This window comes from Bufo gargarizans, chromosome 4, assembly GCF_014858855.1.
Source record: "Bufo gargarizans isolate SCDJY-AF-19 chromosome 4, ASM1485885v1, whole genome shotgun sequence".
Taxonomy (NCBI): domain Eukaryota; kingdom Metazoa; phylum Chordata; class Amphibia; order Anura; family Bufonidae; genus Bufo; species Bufo gargarizans.
Window position 1 is genome coordinate 410317391 of NC_058083.1, and position 21895 is coordinate 410339285.

General features: G+C 42.3%; 1 protein-coding gene across 17 annotated transcripts in view; it reads right to left on the bottom strand.

Annotated features, from left to right (window-relative positions):
* The window catches only part of SYNE1 (spectrin repeat containing nuclear envelope protein 1), a 451533-nt gene that overhangs the window by 276291 nt on the left and 153347 nt on the right, over nt 1-21895 (bottom strand). For all 17 annotated transcript variants that reach the window (XM_044288568.1, XM_044288579.1, XM_044288581.1 and 14 more), the window contains 9 exons: nt 19562-19674; nt 16595-16763; nt 11738-11834; nt 11126-11328; nt 7142-7306; nt 5084-5236; nt 4165-4308; nt 1385-1558; nt 234-392 (listed from right to left, as the gene is read on the bottom strand). In XM_044288568.1, the coding sequence (XP_044144503.1) occupies nt 234-392; nt 1385-1558; nt 4165-4308; nt 5084-5236; nt 7142-7306; nt 11126-11328; nt 11738-11834; nt 16595-16763; nt 19562-19674 (1377 nt within the window). The remainder of the gene's footprint in view (nt 1-233; nt 393-1384; nt 1559-4164; nt 4309-5083; nt 5237-7141; nt 7307-11125; nt 11329-11737; nt 11835-16594; nt 16764-19561; nt 19675-21895) is intronic.

Consider the following 21895-nt stretch of genomic DNA (forward strand, 5'->3'; position numbering starts at 1 on the left):
ACTTGTTTTAAAGGCAGATTCCCATGGGTGCGTTAGGAAGATTCCCTTATTGCTCTGCGTTCTGCATTGTGTCTCACACACATTTCTTATAACCGGTGTAGATTGAAAAAGAGGAAGTGGTTAAAAGTTGGGGAAAAAAATACTAGAAAATCAACAAACAAGGAAAATAACTCTACAAAAAAATGAGAGTTGAGACAGAGTTGTCACAGTTGTAGCCATGTGCGGCAAATCACCTGAAACGCAGACTGAGCATCTGTTATTTTCTTCTGGAGGCCAGATCGGTCAAAATGGTGTAAAGATTTACTGATTGTCAACGCTTTGTGGACCGCTTGACCATTCTTCTCAATTAAGACCAAGGCCTTTTTACAGCTCTCTTGGTACATGAACAGTTCCTATGACACAAAAACAAAATATGAGGTTGTTCTCCTGTTACAAAATGAAACTTCAAGCATTTGAGGCTGGTCACACATTTCAGGCTAAGGCTACTTTCACACTAGGGTTTTTGCTGGATCCGGCAGGGTTCAGCAAAAACGCTTCCGTTACTGATAATACAACCATCTGCATCCGTTATGAATGATCCGGTATTATCATTAACATATCTTTAACATTGCCAAGACGGATCCGTCATTAACTCCATTGAAAGTCAATGGGGGACGGATCCAACCCCATTGACTTGCATTGGGGGTCATGACGGATCCGTCTTGATCAGTTTCCCAGGAGGGAAAGCAAAATACAACATGCTGCAGTTTGCTCTCCGGTATGGGAACGCAACTAAACGCAACGGAATGCATTTTGGAGCATTCTGTTCTCTTCAGTGCAGTTTTGTCCCCACTGACAATGAATGGGAACAAAAACTGAAGCATTTTTTTCCGGTATTGAGCCCCTAAGACGGAACTCAATACCGGAAAACTTAAACGCTAGTGTGAAAGTACCCTGAGTCCACATCTGCATGGAAGGCTCTATTAGGCGTGTCCTTCACAGATTTCATCAAAGAAGCAAAAAATCTAGACCATGATGGAAACTCAACAGACCCCATTACAATCAATGGGGTTCATCAGGTACCATTGTTTCTCATGTGACACATCTGCCACTGAAATTGTTTTAATTTTTCAGTTGTTATAGCAGATTAGAAAAAATGGAAATACAAGCACAAATGTGAAGCTAGCCTCCTTCCACAGGCATGCTCTGCATGGGTTCTCAAGGGGAAGGGGGAGTAACATATAGCCAGACAGCTCTGGACATGTTAAACTGCCAGAACCTTCTCGCCCCAAACATCTACCACCAGGGAAGAATTGGGAGGCCTACATACACATTAAACTCCAGTGCAAAAGTAGGACCAATAGATCATTTGTAAACTGTTCGGTACCTGATCCCTGGTACATACCCGCTGTTTTTGTTTCAAGACAGAAGTGGACTGTAAATCCAAGTCCGACAGTGAGATAATTTCACTCAGTTTCTCAAGACACTCATAAAAGTTGGTCATCTGATTCTCAAAGTCTCCAAGTGGTGCAAGAAGCTGTTGAGATTCATAAAGCAGTGGGGGGTACCTCTCTCTTATCTAAGAACATGAAAAGTACATGTAAATTAGCCATTTAAATGAAAACCACACACTGTGTGAATAAATACTGATCACTTCATACAGTAATGCAACTTTTCTATTACGATTCAATTCCTTTCTACTTTAAAGAGGAACTTTCACCACTCCTGACATGCTATTAGCCTTTAGTAAGGGTGTTCTGCCAGAATGCTATACCCGGAAGAGACTTGGCTGCACCGGAAGTTACGAGGCCGCATCGGAATCAGCTGGAGGAGGGAGTGTGCTGCGCAAGCGCACATCCACTGGTAAGTAAAAATTATAGCACCACAGCGTGAGAGGCGCACCCACTTAATGCGCATGCACGAAACTGGCCGGGACACACTGCGCGCATTCTGATAAGGTATAGTACTCTGGCAGGCAATATTTCTGAAGAGCCCATGGCCTGACAGAATACTATACCTTAGCAGATACCTATACCTTAGAAGAATGCGTGCAGTGTGTCCCGGCCGGATTCGTGCATGCGCATTAAGTGGGCGCGCTCTTCTCCCGCTGGAGTGCTTTAATTTTTACTTACCAGTAGATGTGCGCTTGCGCAGCGCTGCACACACCCTTCTCCAGCTGATTGCAATGCACTTCCGGTGAGGCCACGTCACTTCTGGGTATAGCATTTTGCCAAGGTATAGCATTCTGGCAGAACAAGGGTACAGAGGGGAGCTAACCAGTTGGGGGTGTACCTACACAGACTGACTCTATCCAATCAGTCCTAGCATTTTCAGACTGTGCAGGTACACCCCCCAACTGGTTATACCCCCCCCCCCCCCCTTCCCTGTACCCTTACTGAAGGCTAAAAGCAATTAATTAATAACTTCTAGTAGAAATAATAAAGGAATGGCACAACATAGAGTCATAAGAATAGATGCTCCAGAATTGTTAGGAGAGGTGAAAGGTCCTCTTTAAAGACATCGCCTTCCTGTGCAGAGAATGGGAACATACTTGACTACAAGAGGCTGGAATCTCATCCTGATCCAGTCCTACTCACACATTTGCATTCTGATAACAGTCCACATAAGAAGAGAAGAGCACTGTGCTTCTATTTTTAAAGGGGTTGTGCTAAAGTAAAAGTTATTCCCTCTCTAAGGATAGTATAACACTCAGCTATTTCCAGTGGTCCCAAAGAGAGTGAAAGGAGTGGTAGTACAAATGCTCAACCTCCCATTCTCGGAACAGGTGCTCCAGTGGTGAGACTCACAATGATCAGTTACATATCCCTTTTCTGTGGATAGTGTATAACTTTAATCATAACATAACCCATTTAAGGGATCTTTCACACTTGCATATTTCTTTTCCGGCATAGAGTTCCGTCGTCGGATTATCCCAATGCATTCTGAATGGAGAGAAATCCGTTCAGGATGCATCAGGATGTCTTCAGTTCAGGACCGGAACGTTTTTTGTCCGGAGAAAATACCGCAGCATGCTGCGCTTTTTGCTCCGGCCAAAAATCCTGAACACTTGCCGCAAGGCCGGATCCGGAATTAATGCCCATTGAAAGGCATTTATCCGGATCCGGCCTTAAGCTAAACGTTGTTTCGGCGCATTACCGGATCCGACGTTTAGCTTTTTCTGAATGGTTACCATGGCTGCCAGGACGCTAAAGTCCTGTTTGCCATGGTAAAGTGTAGTGGGGAGCGGGGGAGCAGTATACTTACCATCCGTGCGGCTCCCGGGGCGCTTCAGAGTGACGTCAGGGCGCCCCACGCGCATGGATGACGTGATCGCATGGATCACGTCATCCATGCGCATGGGGCACTCTGACGTCATTCTGGAGCGCCCCGGGAGCCGCACAGGCGGTAAGTATACTGCTCCCCCGCTCCCCACTACTACTATGGAAACCAGGACATTAATAGCGTCCTGGCTGCCATAGTAACACTGAACGCATTTTGAAGACTGACCAGTCTTCAAATGCTTTCAGTTCACTTGCGGTGTTACGGATCCGGCGGGCACTTCATGCCGGATCCTAACAACGCAAGTGTGAAAGAGGCCTTACACACAGATAGTTGCCTATACTGATACATAGTAACACATAGTAGTTTATAAGGCTGAAAAAATACATTTGTTCGGCCTGTTATCCTGCAAGTTGATCCAGAGGAAGGCAAACAAAAAACTATGAGGTAGAAGCCAATTTCCTCCACTTTACGGGAAAAAAATTCCTTCTTGACTCCAATCAGGTAATCAGAACAACTCCCTGGATTAACGACCCCTCTCTAGTAGCTATAGCCTGTAATATTATTACGCTCCAGAAATACATCCACTTATTGTAAATGGGAGGGCTACAACGCATGAAACAAAAAGTATAACAAAAAGCTGCACAATGTTTCTGACTAGACAGCCATTTGGAGAGAAATGGAACATGAAATGTCTTCTATGTTCTTAGGAGGAGATTTATCAAAACTGGTACAACAAAAACTGGCCGATAGCAACCAATCAGATTGCATCTTTCATTTTTAGGGCTTCTTGGAAAATTGAAATGATCAATCTGATTGTTTGCTATGGACAACTAAGCCAGTTGTCCTTAGTTTTGATAAAACTCCCCCTTGGACTTGTGTTTCATGGTAATATTGGCTACTGACTTTGTTGAGCTGGTCCTTTATCCTGGACACAGCTGCCAACATCTCAGAGGATTCAGACTGAGGAGACTCCTTAGTGAGAAGCTGCGCCATTCTTGTCACGGACTTATACTGAGCTTCGATGACAGGCATTTTCTGTTTGATATCCTGTAAAAGAAAATTTTTGGTACAACAGGTATGTCATTATTTTAAAATCTATATGTTTTTGTGAAAATATTGTGAAGAATATGTTTATACAACTGGATGATGGGAAATGCAGAAGCCAAATCATGGTTTCCATATGCGCCTTCCATCCTCGCTCTTCAGGGCTCAACATATTTCAAGATTTATAGCATGGCAATATCAGCTTTAAAAAACTAAATAAAACATGATTTTGTGACAGTGTCATGGGTTGTCTGACCTATTTGTCTCTATAGGCAGCCACCCACTGGTTTTATTGGCCGGTTTGTCAAGGGTTCTGCTAGAATTATGCTGAATTTGATTCATGAGATATTCAAGTCCTTAACCAAATTCAAGATAAGGAAAAGGTAGACATAGCTTTATGTATAAGTTTAAATGGTTGTCAGTAATTTCCAATCGTTCTTCTACTGAGGAATCTCTACAATCCCCCCAATCCCTATTATAAAAGTGGCAGTGATCGCTGTTGCTGTCTTCCAGGGAATCTCTACCAAATACGATCTCATGGCACATCAGGGCTCTAGGGTTCCTGAATGGCAAACAGTGGCTTTTGTATCTTTAATCTAATGGGCAATATGACAAACAGGGAAACTGAAATTTGACTTGTCCTGAGAACATTTTGTCCATTACCTATGGATAAGTTTCACCCCTAGACACCTGAATATTTGCTTAATGCTCATCCAAACTCACTGGATATACACAAATCTACAACAAAAAAAACATTTACAATATACAAAATACGTGCCTCTAAATCTTGGACGAACATCTTAACATTCAGAAAGGACACTTCCAAAGGGATGGAGATCCTCTCGTTGCCTCCTTCTGCGAATGCTGCAAGTGCTATCAAGCCATCTGCATATTCCTTCCTTGCACGCTCAAATTCATCTGCTCGAGCATACTGCATAATATCAGAACAGAAGAATCAAATGTTTACTGACTGTCGCCAGCAGTATCATTGGCACAACTATTACATCTACAGCATGTTCAAATGAAAAGACTCATGTTTAACTCCCTTTAAACGTTAAGGGGGTTGGCCACTTTCTGGTTACTGTTGACCAATGTGTTTGTAAGATGCCTATAGGGCACGTCGTAATATAGGTTTTGTTGATATTCTCCACCATTTTCTATATTTCATAAGCTATGCCCCCTTGTTTCCCAAGTCTTTTGTGCTGTCCACACAGAGGTCCTGTCCATAAAATGGCTGCTGATGGAGGGTCATGTGACCAGGCTAATCATCTCCATGTGATGTCTCCTCCATTCAAATACGTCTGAAACGTCACTGTTGAGAGTTCAGTGCAGGTGCGGTGTATTTTAAAGAAGGAGTGATGTGTCCAGCCACATGATCCTTCATCAGCAGCCATCTTATGGACAGGACCTCGATGCCAACAGCACAGAAGAGCTCCCCAACAGGGGTAAGTGGCTTCTGAAATAAAGGCACAAAATATCAACAAAGGCTATATTAGTAAGAGCCAGATAGTCATCTTACCTACAGACTGGTCAACAGTGGTCAGAAAGTGGCCGACCTCTTTAATAGTGGATAAAACTGATTAAACTAGAAAGTACCCTCTGACAGATAAAGATGCAACATTATGAAACAGATATTGTTTTATTCTGCACAAGTCTCAATATGGACATGTACTGATCAGTTCTTCTAATGATCATTTCCAACTTGATGAGTCACATCGGCTGGTGGCTGAAACGGTTATCCAACCCCATCAAAATTTGCTGCCAATGACAAAATTACAAAAGGAGTAATACTGACTTTACCAGTTGGCTGCCACTCCTGTGCCAACGTTTCCCTTGTCCCTCACTAGTCTCTGTTCATCATGTAGACTTGACTACAGCCACTGGCACAGCAGTGACCTCCCCACAGTTAGGGCATGTTCACGATGTGGAAATTTCACATGGAATCTGCTCGTACTCCATCCCCCATCGCTTACACTGGGAATCTGTCACATAGTTTGTTTGGCACAGATTTTGCTGCATGCAGATTTGAAATGTGCGTCAAGGAAAAACTTCTTGACACATAATCTCTGTCACTTCTTAACATGGAATCTGCACAAATTCTGTGCAGAAGCCGCAGCGAGAAGTCACAAACTGATTAATCCCATTCAATGAGGCTAATCTTCGTAAGGATCCGCTGCAAGAAAAACTGCAGATGGACAGCAGAAATCGGAGGGCCTGCCTGTCATAAATGGAGATGAGCAAATTGATTCTAATTCAATACGGGCGAATTTCTCAAAATTGTGTCAGTTATTCTTCAGATGAGAAGACGGAAAGACGATGAAGTAGAATTACATCACCCCAGGAGGTGTGTGCCCATACACACACATGGGCAGTGATTTACCCCCAAAACGGTGCAGTTTGTTTTTAACCGCCAGCAGCCATGCGTTTACCCATAGCCATATATCACTGTCACCTCAATACTACTAATGCTGGTGTGGTGTTACAGAGCTTAAAATGAGTGGTATACAACCCCAGAATGTCACCCACAACTTTTCAGGCCAGTCTGAGCACTTTCGATTTAGGTCAAATTGTTTCAGCCCAATAAAATCTGATTCAAATTTCAAAACATTCACTCAATATTCACAAATCTATAAAATGCGCTATTTTACTCACCAGCAGGAAAGAATGACAGCCTATTTTGATCTGATCTTTTTCTACTGCACCTGCATTATTTTGGACCCACATTGCTATAGAAAAATGATCATTTTACAAAAACCTTTTCCTGACCTTATTATATCACACTATGTAATAAATGTGGCTTTCGCTGGAGCAGGTGTAAACAAAGTAAAAAACATACATGTTTCACTTCCACAAAAAGCTCTCTCCATCGACCATTCAGTAGCAGGAGCTGCTGTTTGATGTCTTTAGACACAGTGTCATCACAAGTCTCAATCAGGAAATTCCCAGAGTCGTTCATTGTAGTGTGCTGCTGGATCATGTGCGGCAAGTGACGAAAGAACTCCTATATGGGAAACAAAGCATTTAAAATAGTCAAAGATGTCGGGCATCTACTATAGACAGAAATACTGCATAAAGCACAGAAATGACAAACAATCAGCTTCTACCACTCGGTTACATCCATATTCCCTAATTTAGAGCAGACAACCCTTTTAGGCAACCCATTCAACTACTAGAAGGTGTAATACCTACATTGGAGCACCAAGACAATAGGGAAGTGTCATGGCAGAACTTAGGTATGATCCCTAAACATCAGATCTAACCTATTGTCTGTGATGCTCTAAATCTTGAGATTCCCTCTAGAGGTAAGGGGAAGTTCTGGACAGAGAAGACAAGACTCTTGGTAGTATGCAAGTCCTCTTCTGACCAAGTGCCATTAGTTTATTTTATGGTAAAAAGCTTTGGGACTTTCCCCTTACAAACTACAATTACAATCCATTCAATAACACTGTGCCGTGTGTGTAACAAAGTCCTTCTCTGAAAGAATGAATGAAGAGTCTGTGTGGTGAAGACATCTATGAGGGGTGTTCAATGAATTATCTTCTGTCAGTGTTAGAGAGCTGAGCTTGTCTGTGCAGGTAAAAACATGTCTGGACATATAACACACACAGTAGCAGTTCAGTCTGATGAAAGCACTGGAAGTGACAGGATGGCAAGTGCAGTACACTGCGGGTCTACAAAGAAAGTGAGGGATTTGGAGCTTTGTTCTGTGACTAAATTCCTTACAAAGGAAGAAAAGAAGCCTAAAGAAATCCATGAAAGGATGATTGCTGTATATGGTGATGATTCTGCTTCCTACTACCAAGTAGTTTTGGGCCAAGCAGTTTAAATAGGGTAGGGTATTAATTGAAGATGACCCCCGTTCTGGGCAACCTGTCGAAGCATATTCAGAGGAAATGTGCCGTAAAGTGGAGGCCACGATTTAGGAAGGTCATCTGGTAAGTCAGCTCATGAATAGCTCATGAATTAGGCATTTCAGTTGGCACAGTTTCCAGTATCAATCATGATATTTCGATGATGTCAAAGGTCAGTTCCCAGTGGGTGCCAGGAATGTTGACACCTGCGCAAAAAATTTGGCTGCCTGCAATTTAGCCAAAAGAATTTAGACATGCTCAGTCAAAATTCAGGAGATTTCTATTCTCAAACAGGTGATAAAATGACAAATTTTGTGTGATTCGATTTGGGACAGAGAGAGGGAAAGAAGAGAGATACACACTTTTCCAGGCAATCTAAGCATTTTCAATTTGGGTCAAATCGTGAGAAATTTGCTCATCTCTGCAATCCCAACCCACACACTGATGGCTGAACTGGTCACCTTTATGCAAAAAGGGATAGGATATAGCTCTACTTGAACAATTCATACTGCATGGTGATTACAAGTACATTAAAGGGGTTGTCTCACAATGGAATGTTGCGGCCAACCATACTTCTCCCTTGAAACAATTGCTGCAGAAGAACTTTAGTATTACATTGCAGGCATTCAAATGATTGACACGACATGTGATGCATGGAAGGGCTGATTCTGCGACATAGGAGGAAGTCACGGATACTGAGCAGCTGTCCTACCTAGCTCACAGAAAGTGATCCAATACTTAATAATTAGGTATCCATGACTGACTAAGGGTACTTTCACACTAGTGTTAGTGTGATCCGGAAGGCAGTTCCGTCGTCGGAGCTGCCTGCCGGATACGCCGATCAGTGTGACAACTGACAGCATTTGTAGATGGATCCGGGTGCGAATCGGTCTACAAATGCATTGCAAGAACGGATCCGTCTCTCCGCTTGTCATGCGGATGGACGGATACGTCTTGCAGTCTTTTTCACCGTTTTCCCGGTCTGCGCATGCTGTGGTACTATGTCCGGCCAAAACGCCTGACAGTGACTGAATGGAAGGCATACTGATGCAAACTGAACGGATTTCTATCCATTCAGAATGCATTGGAATATGCCTGATCAGTTATTTTCTGGCATAGAGCCCTTTTGACGGAAGTCTATGCCGGAAAAGAATAACGCAAGTGTGAAAGTACCCTAAATCATACTGTCACGAGGCAGATTATTTGTTTCTGCCAAAAGACAAGGCTAAGCATTCTCCATATAAATGACAAAGCGATGCATTGCCTTGTAATGTTACAGCAAAGAAAGTCTAAGACAGAAACAAAACAATTATATACATTATTCTGTGTTTCCATGACAACTAACACATAATAATAGGCTATGTAGTTTGACTTAGGATATGTACGTACGGCAAAAATACAGGTCAGAAAAATCCTGACTGATCCTTGGCTCTCTGATGTGGTTTTGCAGTTTGCATACCATGGATCCGCTGGGGCTAAACTGTGTGCGGACACCCACCATGGTTTATGTGTGGAAACAGCACCAAGAAGGGGCATGTCCCTTCTTGAGGGGTATTGGATATTATCTGCAGCCATATGAACATAGTGCCATAGAATTTGATACGAAACCTACATGGACGTTAAACCATGTGAATATACCCTGTAACGTTACATCCAAATAACATAATCACCGCACACTCTCAACCAGGCAAATCACAGCACGGGATAGAAAGCTGCTGACACCTCCCAACGGCAGCCATACTAGCTCCTCTGTCACTTTGCACATCCCCACTCCATCTCCATTCTCTCTAAATAACGTACTGTCTTTACTATGCGGGTTGTGGTGAACATGGCAAGTGTGTCTACAAATTAAAACCATTTTTTATGGAAAAATATATATATTTTTTTTTTATAAACTTTTCTAAGCTTTAGTTAATGATTTTTTTTTTATCCCACTCGGGGGCACCACTTTTATAATGCACTGGTATAGCAATGTAACAATGGCAGGCAGCTTATTAGGCCCTGCCTGTGGCATACAGTCATGGCCTTTGTTGGGTCCCCAGTTGCCATGGCAACACATCGTCACCCCCATAACTGCATTTCCGGGGGGACGACAGTGACGGGGGGGCCTATATGCTGTGGTTGCTATTGACCTCGTCAACCTATGAGGGTGGCAGAACAAAAAGAATGGAAATACTTGAAGGGCATCTGCCAGCAGTTTGTACCAGTTTGTAGCATTTGTACCTATGAAACTGGCTGAGCCCCAAATCAAATGAGCCCCAATGGGGGTGTTGCCCTCTGCACTAGGATTGTGATCACTGCCTGTCCCTGTCAATCAAAGAGGGTGTGGCAGTTGCAGAGAGAACAGAGCCTCTAGGTGTAACAGCAACGCCCCCATTGCTCCTAGAGGCTCATTTGCATATACTAAATCATTTTTTTTCAGCAATGCGGACACATATGAACATGGGACCAACACAGATGCCTTCAGCTGCCAACAGAAACAGGTCAGCCAGTTTCATAGGTACAAATCTGCTGACAGATTGGTATGTGTATGGTGGGGTAACACTGATAAGAGCGGAAACGCATAAGAGGCGACCAGGCTTTTAAATTGTGTTTTTGTGTATCCGTTATGGAATCATTTGATTATCAGAGTGCTAGAAATACCTCTCTGTTCTTAGAGAAGCCAATTGTACAGTATATATACATGAAAAATAGAAAGTGACTCTCTGAAAAAGAACAAATCACCATACAACACCGGAATTTGCTCCTGCAAAGAGTATCACTTTATGAATACATGACCAAGATGAAGCTGGTTACACAAATATCATTAGAATCAATCAAATCCATAAGAAAAAAAACAAATCTTGTAAACCACGGAAAAGGAACACATTGTTGGTGCAGCTGATTGGTCTTTGGTGATCTTATGAGTTTTACTTGAAACACAGAATTAACTCCTGCAGAGAACTGTAAACCCGCTCCCATCCACATACCTTTTTGGCATGTTCGGGCTGATCCAGCATCTTTTCCGCGTCTTCCAGCCAGGCTTGTAAACTGCCGACTGTATTGCTGTATTTCTCCCAGTTGTTAATGACTTCTTCAAGCATGCTCCTGACGCTTCTCACCTCCACGGACAGATTTCTCCACTGGATAGTAGTCTCGTTCAAAAATTTAGTCACTACCTCAGCCTCTTCAGCTAAATAACAAACAGGAAAACATACACATATTTTGTTTTGTTTCTTACATTTTTAGAGTTTTTTGTAATCAAACTTCACAGTCAAGCCTTTGGTTTTCCCCCTTCCAACATGTCATATATTTTGAGACCCTACATTTTACTGTATATAGAGCAGTGTTTCCCAACCAGTGTGCCTCCAGCTGTTGCAAAACTACATCTCCCAGCATGTCCGGACAGCATTTGACAGCTGGAGGCACACTGGTTGGGAAACACTGATATAGAGGATACTAGCTACTAACCTGCTTGGAGAATAATATATAAAGAAAGTCGATCATGGCAGTTGAGACATGATCAATGCATACATTTTTGGACAAAATAAAATTATTTTACCTATAGTCATTAAAGAATGAAACGTTCCTCACATTCTTACCTGATCCATCAGCTTTTACATACATCTCAGCAGCTTGCTTTAATGACTGACTGGTAAATTCATACTGGTCAAAGAATCTATTGCCATCAATAAATGTCTGTAAGACAAAATATAAGCAAAATACTAAAGTGAATCTGTCACCAGTGACCTTCTTATCCAACTATTTACATAGGCACGTAGCTGTAGGTCACCGGATTCAAATGGCATATTTCTTCTGTTGATCTGATCCTCTGTTCCCGAGTTATGATACTTTTTTCTTAGTATGCAAATTAGGTCTTTGGTGCAAAGAAGATGTCACCATTGCTCTTGTTGCAAACAAGCTCTGCTCCTTTCTGTGACCAGCCTCTCAATGGCTGCTTTGATTAGCAAAGCAGCAAGGGAGGGGCTGGCTACAGAAAGGAATGGACCTTGGGTGAAACAAGAGCAATGGTGATGCCCTCATTGCACCAAATACCTAATTTGCATATTAAGCAAAAGTATCATAACTCAAGAATGGAGCCTCAACTGAAAAAAAAAGCAAAAAATCGATAGAAAAACAGTGTTTTAATCAGGAGAACTACAGCTATGTGTCTATGTAAATGGTTTGATAACGAGGTCGCTGGTGGCTATACAAGAAAATAAATATATTAATAATATATAATAAAAAATAAAATAAAAATCGCTAAAAAATTTAAGCTTAAAGAGAAAGATCAGCTTTGGTGAACCTACACTTTACAGTATGTACTGTATATAGGAAATGCCTTTATCAATGTACTGCAGCAGTGTAGAATGCAGCTGAATTTGAGCCATTGATTTACAATATCTCCATCTGTTACTTGTGGTTTTTGATAGAAAATAAAAGCATATAAATGCAGGAGCAATTTAACAATACTTCAGCAGAGACATGGGCTAGATTGTGGTGCAGCTGCCGCATTCACATGCATTTGGTGATCATCCTGAAAAGGGATTTATTTATTTTTTGCAGTGTAAGGGGCGAGAGAGAAACGGGAAGTCCAAGAAAATGAGTAAATGAGGATATGACCAAATAAGAAAGGACCAAAATAATCACAGACTAGTTGTGTGCTGCTGTAGGTGCTCATGATGGACATAGGCCTCAGGCTAGTTGTATCCTGCTGTAGGTGCTCATGATGGACATAGGCTTCAGGCTAGTTGTATCCTGCTGGAGGTGCTCATCATGGACTTAGGCCTCAGGCTAGTTGTATCCTGCTGTAGGTGCTCATGATGGACATAGGCTTCAGGCTAGTTGTATCCTGCTGGAGGTGCTCATCATGGACTTAGGCCTCAGGCTAGTTGTATACTGCTGGAGGTGCTCATGATGGACATAGGCTTCAGGCTAGTTGTATGCTGCTGGAGGTGCTCATGATGGACTTAGGCCTCAGGCTAGTTGTATCCTGCTGGAGGTGCTCATGATGAACATAGGCTTCAGGCTAGTTGTATCATGCTGGAGGTGCTCATGATGGACTTAGGCCTCAGGCTAGTTGTATGCTGCTGGAGGTGCTCATGATGGACATAGGCTTCAGGCTAGTTGTATCCTGCTGGAGGTGCTCATGATTGACTTAGGCCTCGGGCTAGTTGTATCCTGCTGGAGGTGCTCATGATGGACTTAGGCCTCAGGCTAGTTGTATGCTGCTGGAGGTGCTCATGATGGACATAGGCTTCAGGCTAGTTGTATCCTGCTGGAGGTGCTCATGATGGACTTAGGCCTCAGGCTAGTTATATCCTGCTGGAGGTGCTCATGATGGACTTAGGCCTCAGGCTAGTTGTATCCTGCTGAAGGTGCTCATGATGGACTTAGGCCTCAGGCTAGTTGTATCCTGCTGGAGGTGCTCATGATGGACTTAGGCCTCAGTCTAAGGCCTCTTGCACAGGAACGTTGTACATCCATTCCGTGCATTGGGGACCGCAATTTGCAGTCTCCAATGCACGGGCAACGTCCGTGCGGCGGCCAGGACGGATCGAGACCCATTCAACTTGAACTTGAACAAGTTTTTTTTTTTGGCAGAGGCACGGACAGAAACACTGCTTCCGTGGGTCTCCGATCCCTGCTTTGGTTCCGCATCTCCGTGACTGCAGACCCATTTAAGTGCAATACGGCCATGGGTACACAGCGTTCGTGTGCAAGAGGCCTAAGTTTTGTTTTATGGCTACGTGCTATGTCCTTCAACATAAGAGAGGAGCACATCAGATGTCCCTCCCCTATTTTCTTCTAGCTTTTAAATTATTTTTATTTTCCATGCAGACATGAACAGCCTCCTCCATTTGCATTCAGAGAATTTTGTGCATTAGTCTCTGGATTTTGTTAATGGCTCACCCAGAATACCCATCTCTGTACTCACTCTTGAATATTACCTGGCAACTCAACTAATATAGTAGCTATTCTTAAAAATGGAATTTAATTAATACAAGTAGTGCACAGTGATAGTACTACCAATGTGACATCAATGTAATACTCTAATATATCCAGACTGTGGAACTGTCTGCATGTGATAGCATGGAACGGCAGACGTCACATATACTCTACCATATTTATACCATGTAAGTGGGTACAAGGGCAGTATGAGTCCAAGTAAAAAATAAATAAAAAATCACATTTACTGGGGAACAAACAGAACATTAACATGGTGACCTCCTTTTCATTTTTTTGGCTGCAGACACACCAATTCCCAGTCCTCTTCTGGGCCATCAAAGATGGCCACATCGCTTCTCAAACTGCCTGATGCCCACTGTGCATTTGATAGCCCAAGCCCATGGATTGGCCAGCACTGCTCACATGAAAAGCCCTGACCAATCCAAAAGCAAGACTGGACAAGGAGGAAGTGTATTGGGCTACCAAATGCACAGTGGACATCAGGTGGTCTGAGAAGGGATGCGGCCTTCTTGGATTGAAGAAGAGGAACCTGGGAATAGTTGGATCTGCAGCCAAAAGAAAATTAAAAAGGAGTTCACCATGTCGAGGTCCTGTTCCCCGGTTAATGTGATGGCTGCAGTAACTTGGACTCATACCATCCTTGCACCCACTTACATGATATACATATAGTAGAGTATATGTGACGTCTGCCCTTCCATGCTATTCCATGCTATCGCATGCACGCAATACCATAGTCTGACTATATTAGAGTATTAAACTTGCAAAACTCACAAAACTAAGCTGCAATTCTCGTTTAGAGGTTTTTAAAAAAATTTCTCCAGATTTTATTTTAGCGCTTATTGTTTATTGCAATGATTTGAACTTTGAGTACTGAAAGACTAAAAACAACTATAATATGCACTGCAGATGACAGGAAAAGTGCTCTCTAAAATACAAAGATGAGTAGTCATGGGTTCTGCAGCAGGTGTTGCCATGGTGATGTGTTACACAGTATATAGAGTTCTATGATTTGCATATAATCACTATAGCACTGTCCGTTCACACTGCAGAATTCATACCTGGCTATTTGACAATAGGTTTATTACCCTTAATAAATGCTGTAGGCTGGCGTTTCCGGGAAAGATATAGAAAGCGTCCTACTTTCCACTGACACAGTATGATAATGCAACTGACAGGTATGAAAAACACTGCAGTGGCAGAACATGGATATTAGGATATTAGCCTGTATCATAGAAAAGGTTTTGGGATGATCCTTCGCACTGGCACTACCAAATAGACAATCTCAGAAACAATTGTATTTTGTGAAACCTACAAGATATGGTATAAGTCCTGAAGAGAGAGATGAAGGTCCTAAGCACCGTGCAGTCCTGAACAACGTATCAAATGCTATTATACACATATAAATCTGTGCGGAATCAGCACCTGAATACGTGTTCAATCCACCTTGGATGCAAATGAATGGGTTCCCCACAACCCTAATTAATGGAAAAAAATCTAGAGGCTTTTGTCCATACGACTATCCGTGAGAAGAAAGAGGAGGCTCATCATTCTCAATAATTCTGCACCCAAGAGTCAAGGAATAGCCCCATGACAACTATCGGCCTCAGATTTCTGCCATAGATCACCTAGTAAAAATCAAATAATTCTCGGTATGCAAACTCAGTCTTACTTTCCTCCTCTTCCTCACCCCCGCACGTTCTCCTTCATTCTTTTGAGAACATAATCCTTGGATCCTATTTATTTTGAATCTATTGCAAATACATCACTTGTTCCGGATGCACATTTATAGTGACACTTAAGTGCACTTACAATAACCGCACACTGATCTTCTTTCTCCCAGCAGTAATATGTAGGCTTTGTCACGCTGCGCAGAAACTCAACTCCTACACATGTTATTTCTTCTAGCTGGCAAATGGGACTGGTTTTACTTGACCAGTAGCAGACCTGCATCTGATTAAAATGTTATCAAAGAGCCCGGCATCATTTTTCTATAAATGATGCCTAACAGCAATAGATCAATGCATAGCATGTGGATGTGTCATGTATGTCTTTTTCTCCACGGGTGTAACATGTTTGGGTGAATGTTGACCCTGATATTAGATTCCAAATGTTCAACCACACAAATGTATTTTCTTTTCGCGTCCTTTACGTTTTTTTAGGAACCTATACGGAACCATTCATTTCAATGGGTCAGCAAAAAAAAAAAGGAAGGTATTCCGTGTGCATTTCGCTTCCGTTTGTCCGTATTTCCGTTCCACCAAAAAATAGAACATGTCCTATTATTGTCCGCATTACCGACAAGGATAGTACTGTTCTATTAGGGGCCAGCTGTTCCGTTCCGCAAAATACAGAATGCACACAGACGTCATCCGTATATTTTGTGGATCGCAAAATACATACGGTCGTGTGCATGAGGCCTAAGAAGGTTGCAAATGTGGAATGGTCTATTTTTGAGAATAGATTTTTTGATAATATTAGATGTTACTTACAATATAGTTTTGTAGCAGCAACTCCACAGATTCTCTTCTGCCATATTTTATGATCCAGGACTTCAGCTTAGATTCTGCAAGCACTAGAAGTGCTAATAGTCGATACTTCAATTCCATGAATTCTAACTTCATCATATGGAGCTGAGAGGAGGAGGCTACGAAGCTGAATCTGCAGAAAAGAACAAGCATTTGTTTTACTATACACAATGTATAATTCTGTCAAATATGAATCCCTACAACTCCCATTTCTAAGGGCACATTCACATCAGTGCTATTATTTCCATTGTTATCCTCGTTATAGGAGCAGAACAACGAAAATAACAGATTCAGCACACAACAGATTGGAACAGAGCCAAACATCCCAACGACTATAATGGGATCCGTTCAGCTTCCATTCGTAAAAACTTTTTTTAGCAGAGAAAAAATTCTGCAGGACTTTTTTTCTCAGCTATTTTCAAAGAATTCTGTGATTGAGGACCTAAACAGAGCCTCCAACGTAGATGTGAACATGTACTAAGGACTATGGAGCTAAATTGCAGGAAATATCTTCAACATTTTCATGTAAAACATGCAGAATGGCTCTGAATTGATTCCAGATATATATTTTTATTATTATTATATATTTTTTTGTTTATATCTTTTTTTTTTGTAGTTCAGTACTGCCCTATGAAGACAACCCCAGTCCATATTCCTTATCAAGGGTGTATTCTGGGACTGTAAAACTGACGCCCTATCCATAACATAGATCATGAATATCATGGCGGACACTGCCATCGATCAGCTGATTGAACTGGCTGCGTTGCTTCTATCAGGCACAGATCTGTACTTCAGCACTGCTCCCATGAAAGCAGTGCTGCAGTACCATTCACTGCCACTAGACAGTGTACAGAGCTGTGCCGTTCCAGTGCCTGTTCCGGAAAGCAGCTACTCGCTCCATGAGCTGATCACTAGTGACCCCCCCACTGATCTGATATTAATGGCATCCTAAGGATAGGCCATCAATATTACAGTCCCAGCAAACTTTTAGGTCAAATGGACCTCATAGGTGGGGTGATACCTGTTCAAGACCCAATCATCCTATGAGGCAGAAAATAGGGTCTCTCTGTATGGGCAGCATTACCTCTGGTTGATGTGAGCCATCCTTACATTACATAGATGGTCACTCATCTGAACAGTCACCATAAAAATGCAGCTTCTCCCAGCAAAATCACACGTCTACATAGGCACCTAACACTAAGAAGAAAGAAGTTCTTGCATCTATTAAAGAACCCTATTAGAAGGATTTTCTGTAGTGAAGACATTTCTATAGGAATAGAAAGGAGCATATAAACAGCCCACTTACTAAATGAGTTCTCTACAAATCTTCTTCCTTTAGTTTCCATTAGTCTAGAAATGCCCTCAACATGAATGCCTACACTTCTTCTTAGTGTCTGTACAGAGGTAACTGCTAATGAAGGTGTCAGCAAGTAGGCAGAAAACCTCGGCACAAATACCGGACCTCTAACAAAAGGGTACAAACTGAAAATGGCCACTTTTAAGGAGGAATATTTCTGTCTTTCATGTTTTCTATGCTTGTTCTAGTCGAGTATTGGCCAGTTTGAAGAGTGGACACAGATTTTGGCAAAAGAGGGGTCATACAATATTACTGCCTTTTGGCTCCAACATCCAACACTGATCTACAGTAGACAGAACTTCTACAGGCTGCCAGATATACCGTAAGTAGCCATAAAGTCACCAATCAATACATTTTGAAGAAATATAAAGAGTGTCATAAAAGAGCACAGAGGAAAACCTAGTCGTATGATAAAAAGATGACCATAAACCACTCAAGGCACCATGTTTATATATACCCTGACATAAGTCTTCTGGGGCTGTGTTACACCAACAGATTGACACAAAGTACACAAAGGGGCAGCATGTCAGCATGAAACACATTGAATTTGGGCTGGAAAATATTCTGTTATATCCTGACTATATGAGACTTCTTTGGTTCGAGTGCATACACAGGTAACATATAGGTGGTCTACGGTGTCTGATTTATCAGGTTGTAGTTGGTAGAAGTGGGCAACGATCCAGGTTATTAATGCAAATTATTTCCGGAGCTGTGACTAGGGGTTGGTAAGAGTACGACCATAGCTAGCACTCATAGTAGAAGAAGTCACCAGCTCATGTGAGTGGAGGCCTACAAAAAAAGTATCATACTGGGGAGCTCTAGCTGGTCCAAGTGTCCGCATTTTGTCTAAAATACTGGGGGTCATTTATCAAACTGGTGTAAAGTAGAACTGTCCTAGTTGCCCATAGCAACCAATCAGATTCCTCCTCTAGTTTTCCAAAGGAGCTGTGAAAAATGAAAGGTGGAATCTGATTGGTTGCTATGGGCAACTAAGCCAGTTCTACTTTACACCAGTTTGATAGATGACCCCCACTGTCTGTAATACTTTCAGCATAATACCTTACTAACTTCCCATCATTCATAAAGGTATAGTCTCTGTTACATGACGTAAAGTACCATAAAATAGTTTATAATCAGATTATAAAATAGCTTCCAAATAACAGAAATGGTCTGTTCTTCACAGCCTCTAAGTAAACTGCGCTCTTCCACAACTAGACATAAAAAGAAATCAATCAACTTTCAATCTAAAACCTTCACTCTTTTCAAATACGACCCGACTTCCAAAAACGTCTGATATCTGACAAAATGTGAGGAAATCCACATAATCCTGCGGCACAGGTGCCCGGCTCAGAATTAGTTGCTGATCTCCTTGGTAACTAACCTGCACTATATCTCAGATGTAAAGTGGCACGTCTATAATCTTGTATCATTCAGATCAGGACATGTATAAATGAACTGCCCTATACAGATTCCTTCAGGATCACATCACCGGCTCCATCCCTTTTATTCTGTCCAATTTTGAGCAATCAATGTTAATAAGGGGGGGGGGGGGATGTCTGCAATTCTCTTTTTACCTTTCTGCCATGTCTTCGAGCTGCTCTACAGGGACCGGGACTCCGTTGACAGATCCTGAGCGGTGGATCTCCTGAAAAGCCTTTTTATAACCATCCAGATTCTTAAGGACGTCCTATTTGGAAAATGAGAAACAAAAATGCATAAATTGTAATGAAAAGACGGAAAACGATTTGGCTGTGCAACCAGAAAAAAGATGTGAAGCACCAGGCTGCAGCGATGAGTCACTGTTCAGTATCTGTGAGCTCGGGTATTTTATCCGTCACACCGCCATACAATTCTATCCCGTCCAGACCAGGAGAAGACGTACAGTGAACTGATGAAGTGATGAGAATTCTGGCATCTAAAGAGATGCAGAACTGGCACTGCCTCTTACTTTCAGGGGTTTCCCTGAATATAGATCTGATGTCTATTGACTGCATTCAGGCTGCCAGGTGCCAGAAATGTAGTCCTTTATAGTCTGAACAATTTACTAACGTGCACTAAGGGTCTGCCTTCACAGCATCAGAGCAGCAATTCATTTAAAGGGCATCTGTCAGCAGATCTGTACCTATGACACTGGCTGACCTGTTACATGTGCGCTTTGCAGCTGAAAGCATCTGTGTTGGTCCCATGTTCATATGTGTCCGGATTGCTGAGAAAAATGATGATTTAATATATGCAAATGAGCCTCTAGGAGCAATGGGGGTGTTGCCATTACACCTAGAGGCTCTGCTCTCTCTGCAACTGCTGTGCCCTGGTCCAGGCAGCGAAAGCATCATCACACCTGCCTGGTCCTGTCAATCAAAGTGGAGAGGATGCAGCAGATGCAGAAAGAGCAGAGCCTCTAGGTGTAATGGTAACGCCCCTGTTGCTCCTAGAGGCTCATTTGCATATATGAAAACATAATTTTTCTCAGCAATCCGGGCACATAAGAACATGGGACCAACACAGATGCCCTTTAATAGCTCAAAATGTGGCACGTTCCTACTAACATATTAAGAAAATAGTAACTTTCAATATCTTTATGTATACATTATGGAATACATTGACACTGCCATCACCAAGGCTATATGACATACAGCTCAGTAGTACTGCCTATTGGCCTGTAATACCTCCTTGGGATGGCATACGTTGGAGCACACCTTTTCTCGCACGATATTCTCTGCGTGCCTCTTTATATGATAGTAACTACATGAGGGTAGAATACGGGCAGTTCTTCTAAAGCTATACATCTCCTGGATGTGTCACACATTTCACCCTACAGTGTCCCCTGATTAATGCACACAGACAGACAGTATATCACCGCCATCTTCTTTCTAGTCTCTGGGTCATTATTCCATTACAACCTACAGTAGGACCCATTTCCTGTATATAGCGTGATTTCTAGTACCACGATAGGCTAATAAACAACAGTGTCCACGTTCACACTACGTCATGTGAAATGCCGCAGTGTAGGAATGCTTTTAAAATGTATGTTAATACAGTTTAAATTTATTCTGAAGCAGGTGAACAACACCAAACATATAGCCAATGTCATTAAGAACTATGGAAGGGGGGTCATTTATTAACCAGAAATACCTATATCAGGCGTATTTCTGGTGCAGATTGCAGCACAAGGCTCCTTGCATCACAATATGCAACTTTTCCTGCTCATGCCAGGTCTAAATAAGTGGGCGGGGAAGGGGACGGGGCGGCAGGGCCGTCTCATTTACCATTTTCTAGGCCTGTTTTAGGTGTAGAAAATGGTCTAAATGTAAGACAGCAAGGAAGCTGGCCTACATGTAGAAGCAGCAGTGGATCCACCAAAGTTATGTAGAGGCGCCACCGCCAGTGCAGTCCTAAAAAGTGATGATGTGGCCTCCACTGAGTCCTGATCTCAACATCATCGAGTCTGTCTGGGATTACATGAAGAGAGAGAAGGATTTGAGTAAGCCTACATCCACAATCTGCCACCAGGGACCTGCCTATCATAGCTGTGGTTCACCTGATTAAAATGCTGTTTTCTTTTGTTGATCAGAGGCACCATTCTTGATTTGTGATACTTTTAATATGCAAATTAGGAATCTGGTGCAATGAGAGTGTCAACATTGCTCTCGTTGCACCCAAGCTCCACTTCTTTCTGTGGCAAGCCCCTCCATGGTTGCTTTGATTGATAAGGCCCTGCAGTAGCAAAGCAGCGAGTGGGGACTGGCTATAGAAAGGAGCACTGCTTGGGTGCAACAAGAGTGATGGTGATGTCCTCATTGCACCAAAGGCCTAAATTGCATAATAAGAAAAAGCATAATAACTCTGGAAATGGAGCCTCGGATAAACAAAAGAAAAACAGCATTTTAATCAGGTGAACCACAGCTATA